This window comes from Etheostoma spectabile, chromosome 8 (assembly GCF_008692095.1).
Source record: "Etheostoma spectabile isolate EspeVRDwgs_2016 chromosome 8, UIUC_Espe_1.0, whole genome shotgun sequence".
In the NCBI taxonomy this organism is placed as follows: domain Eukaryota; kingdom Metazoa; phylum Chordata; class Actinopteri; order Perciformes; family Percidae; genus Etheostoma; species Etheostoma spectabile.
The window spans coordinates 14,744,037-14,749,303 of NC_045740.1; the positions used below are offsets into that span (position 1 = coordinate 14,744,037).

Consider the following 5,267-nt stretch of genomic DNA (forward strand, 5'->3'; position numbering starts at 1 on the left):
ACACACACACACACACACACACACACACACACACACACACACACACAAAATTACACCACCTTTAATGTCAATGTCACATTTTCCATGGTTTATTTAAGTTGGGCTCCCACATTCAGTTAATTAATCTCATCATAAATTTGTTATTAATCAATTATTGAGGTATGTTAATTTTGTGAGCATCATCTAATCATTAAACATGTCTTGTCTTTTTTGTGTGGTAGATTTGATTTTGTGCAAGAATGTGCATTTGTATTTTATTTTTAATTTTAGCCTTGAGTTTACCACTTACAATGCACATCTCCAGTAATGATCCTGCACTGAGCAGCTTCACAGAAGCGTGTGCTGGTTAAGTTTTTTTGCTCAAATGTTGTTGTTTTTTATCCTGCCTCTGGGCATTTAAACCAATGCCCAATTTTAAGCATATCAAGCACTCCATTTTCAGCATTCTGGTAAATTTTTCTGCAATAATTTGAAGGTGCAAATGTCTTTATTTATATAAAGAAAACTCTAATCTGTTTTTTTTTTGGGGTGGGGGGTTTCACTGCCCAGTTTACATTTTTTGGGGGGGTTGTAACCTCCCCATCCCCCCTTGTAAATTAAGCCTATAAATAAACCTAAACCTTACATTTAATCCTGCCGCTCCCCCTCTTTTGAAGCTAACTAAATCCTTTCTTTGACTTAAAAACCCGCCAACCGCTGCCCCCTGCCCCCCTCCCTTTACCTTTCTTGAGGCTGACTGGGAGGTTCTCTATGACTTTCACATCCAGCCACCAATGATCTTCCTGATGTGGGTTTGGTCCATTCACAAGTGTCTTCACGGGCTCACAACAAGCAGGTTTGACTGTGTCCTTCTCCGCCATCAAACTGAGGGGAGGACACTGTGTACCAAGCAGATCTATAACAGACAGTTGACTGATAACATGTATTAGTTGTCACTACATGGTGTGAACCAGAAAATTCAAAGACTCAGTTTCGAGGAGGATGAACATGGAGGAACTTGCCTCTTTCTCTCAGGAAATGAAGAGCATCTACATAGCCGTTGTGGCAGATCTCAGCCAGCTTCTGTCAAAAACAAAACATTAAATTCGTGAAGGTTAGTTTGGTCTTTCTTTACATTACAGAGGACTACTTACACATCTCAGGATACATTTGTTTTTTTAAATATTTGTGACAAAATGGGGAACTAGAGATTTTTCTCCACTGTGAAAGCTCTAAGTTAAAAAAAAACAACAACACTTTTTAAAGAAAAAGCACCCACTTCAAATGTGGGAGGGAGGAAGGATGTACAGATCCGATGCACGTTGCCGACGTTGGCCTGGATGCTAACGTTGCCATAGTGCACTTCGAAGAAGTTGAATGTACCCTCTGTGGGGCAAATGTCGCTCTCGCCGGAGAACGGGGCCATAGTGATGGTGTTTCTCTGCTCGAACAGAGGCATGCTGTTGCTCAGGGCTCCATCCATATAGTGCTAAAGAGAAATGAAGAGAAATGACTGAATGCAATCTATTTTTGTACCCTGCTGAATGCATATTGCACAGTAGCTTTGTCTATTTATAACAGGTATGTCTGAATGGATTACCAGGAGTAGTTAAGACATATTTTTTCAGTAAATTCAAGGAATTATTTTGACATTCAACTTTTTGGGGGTTGCTTTCCCCTCTGCCTGTGTATTCTACTTCAATTACGGATTTTCCTATATTACCCAGAGTACATTCCGCAACTTCTAAAGAAGGAGCGTGAATATTTAGGTACGACTTTAAAGTGTCATTAAAGAGAAACGAATCAACATTTGGACGTGAGAAAAAGCTTGGATGGACATACATACACATTGCATCACAGATAACCCATTAGAAGAATATATGTAAAATCTCAGCAGCGTGTCTCCTTGTATGACTGTTAGACATGGAAGCACAATGGCAACTCTGAAAAGAACGCCCAGCTTTTTTTTTTTTTATCTGATATTATGGGCTTTAAAGTAAAGACACCCTATTGTATAACCATTTATTTCTAATCTTCTCACAAAAATCAAACTTTGGAAATGTACGGTACATCTACTCACCACTCCACGGTACGAAGGTGGGATGGAACCAGAGTAACAAGGGAAAAAGCAACTGCACATCAGAGCCTGCAAAGGTAGACAATGCAGAACAAATCCTTAGATATCAGACCCTCAGGTCCTGGCATACTATCAGAACAGAGTCTGTGACCAGACTGCAAACCTTTACTGTCTCTCTCAGCTCCCCACTCTACCTGAATGAGCTCCTCTCTGCTGGCAAACTCTGACACCAAAACGTTCTTCCAATCAGCCAGTCTGGTGAGGGACACGCACAGCTTACCGGAGGCCCGGAGGTGGGCGTCTGCTGGAAGCTTCTCCAGCAGGTTGTCCCGGACTGTCCGCAGCAGACTGAATGTCGGGTGGAAAACTCCCAGTGTGTGTTTTCTGGCCTCTTTCGCCACGGTCAAAACGTCAACGCAGAACTGCTCTGAGGAGGAAATTTGGAGAAATCAGTCAGAGTCAGAATTGATAACATGATGCGCTTGGTTAGCTCACATGGTAGAGCATGCGCCCATGTGTAGAGGTTTACTCCCTGATGCAGAGGCTGTGGGTTCAACTCTGACATGCGGCCCTTTGCTGCATGTCCTTCCCCTTTCATGTCTCCATCTGTCCTATAAAAGTAAAGGCCTAACATGCCCCACAATTGTCTTAAAAAAAGAAAGAATTAATAACATTAACTTTTGATATTTGTGTCATACATTCTTTAGCTGTTTTGTGATCCTTTTGGATCTTTGATGTATTAAAGAAACATAACCCCGACTAACTTGGCTCCTTCTCTTGGAGCTGTAAAATGCATTCTGGGTAATATGGGAAATAATTGACTCTTGTTTATAGCTGATTTGTTTCTCATCTCTTCTTTCCTTGCTGTTGCTTTAATGGTTCTAGTGATTTTTGTCATTATAATTTAAGGTTGTTGAGGTTGTGTGTGTGCGTGTGCGTGTTTTCCTCACTTGGCCTCGCTTTGCTTTGCTACACTTGACGTAACCTCTGGAATTTGCTCTTACTATTGCATGAACTCTGTGTCACTAGTAAACTTGCCAAGTACAATATTTACTCCATGTATGGTATCCATAACAGCACTTGCGATATCATATGGGACAACACCTGAGATAACATATTGCTGACCTTTTTTAAAAACAGGGCACTGTAATTACTACAGGAAGAAAATGTGGCAGACATGTGATATTATTTATATTTTATAAACACTACTTATAAGTTCTATAATGTTTGATTTTAAAAACACAGCTTTTACTTAATATTCACCGCCACACTGTCAATAAAGGGCTGATAGACTAATAGATTATGAATAAAAGAAAAACCTATGCAAGAACAAAAAGTTTTAAATAGGTGAGAGGTTTTTTTAGGCAAGATGACCTTAAAAACAGTAATGGTGGTCTGGTTGCAGTATAAGGCGTTGTTTCTGCCAAACTGCAACTTAAGTAATATTTTAGTCTAAACTACCTATAACTGAAACCAATAAAGAAATACAGTAACTTCTTAAGAAATTGCCTATTTATCTGCAAAGTTAGGGTCAGATGTTGTTTATTTTAGATAAATATAAAAAGAGGAAACAAACACAAATCATTACATAATGAATTAAGTAGTACCACAATTGCAAAATGGCAGGGCATTTTTTATTTATTTTTATTTTTTACAAAATTACGACATTTTACAACTTAATTATCCTAATGTGTCAATCAAATTATTTTTCTCCAATAGGAACATGTTACTGGCATGGTATGCCTTTTTGTCTGTTAGTATAAATCTTGGTTTTGCTTTTCTTTGTTTTTGTAACTGACTCGGTCTTAAGAGTCATTCCTCAATAATCTCTCAATTTCAAATAAAGGTTGAATGAATGACTGAATAAATTAGTTCAGATCATTGTGACACAATCAACAAATGTCTAGTGCCAAATGTACAGTAATCTCACCGATGGGAATCCCAACAGCCAGAGCTGCAGCCACGAGACATCCAGATGAAGCTCCGCAGATCTTAGAGGCTCCATGAACCAGCTGTGGGACCCGCTCAAGGATACAGGCCAAAGCTCCCAGGTAGTAAATACATCGGAATCCACAGCCTGCAAAAGAGATGTTCCACTCCTCGTCCCAGTTAAACATTTTCTCTGAGGTTTCCATCAACTTAAATCCACTATGTATTCTATGTAGTCTCTGTAGTCTTTTTCAATCATCTATCAGAGTTCAGCTGGTGCATTTGGATTTCTTTCAATATTCACCAAGATGTAAACACTGTCTTATCTTTACTACTTCCACAGGTGAAATGGCCAGTGCTTCAGTTGGCTGTGCTATAGTATTGCACAACTCAGTAGGTTCAAATGGCACATGTTTCAAAATAGATAACAGGCTCGTCACTTCACCTTTTTAAGTGTATTTATGCCAGCTGAAAGACATGTGATACTGTTTTCATAACCAACATACTGGGTACAAAGAGGGGCATGGGGGACAACAACGTTATTCAGAGGGATTGCTGTACTTGTACCAATCCGCTTTTGACTTGTTGCACATCCTACAAATAAAAACACAAGTACTAGTTTGAAATACAATATATGAAGGTACTTACTGCATGGAGACGATTTGTATCCAGCCTCTTTAGGTTTCCCCATTTATTTATTATTCACTGGATTGTTGTTATCATTTCTAGATCCAGCTGCTTTTTTGTGTTTGTTTTTAGAATTATTATGGAGAACTTGGGCAGGTCTCTGCAGATACAGACACTGCCACACATTTCTAGAGGGTCATAAGTAATTATTGAGAGGGGTTTCTTTTGTAAGAGTGTATCAATTGTTTTTTTTTAGGAAGATCCAAAATATACAGTGGTGCTCATAAGTTTACATGCCCATGCTTAAGTTGACTAAAAAAGGGGATTAAAAAAAAACAACCACCGTGTTTTGGAAATTAATCTTAATGCCTTAATTAAAAAAAATGAGGTAAAATACAACCTTTAAAGGACACCAATTTTCTTTGTGAATGAATAATGTATTGTAAGTAAATAAATGTTCTTCCTTAAAATACAGGGGGCATAAGTATACACCCCCCTATTAAATTCCCATAGAGGCAGGCAGACTTTTATTATTAAAGCCAGTTATTTCATGGATCCAGGATACTATCCATCCTGATAAATTTCCCTTGGCCTTTGGAATTAAAATAACCCCATTTCATCACATACACGTCACCATACATAGAGATTGGCATGG

The 5,267-nt window shown here is 38.8% G+C and overlaps 1 protein-coding gene across 3 annotated transcripts in view; it reads right to left on the reverse strand.

Annotated features, from left to right (window-relative positions):
* The window catches only part of LOC116693596 (patatin-like phospholipase domain-containing protein 2), a gene marked incomplete at its 5' end in the record, with an annotated part of 7,483 nt that extends 2,559 nt beyond the window's left edge, over nucleotides 1-4,924 (reverse strand). Inside the window, 6 exon segments of one of the 3 annotated variants that reach the window (XM_032522645.1) lie at nucleotides 722-895; nucleotides 1,002-1,062; nucleotides 1,259-1,468; nucleotides 2,060-2,125; nucleotides 2,251-2,478; nucleotides 3,987-4,924. In XM_032522645.1, coding sequence (XP_032378536.1) covers nucleotides 722-895; nucleotides 1,002-1,062; nucleotides 1,259-1,468; nucleotides 2,060-2,125; nucleotides 2,251-2,478; nucleotides 3,987-4,061 — 814 coding nt within the window. 3 annotated transcript variants of the gene reach the window in all.
* Nucleotides 4,925-5,267: the final 343 nt, after the last annotated feature.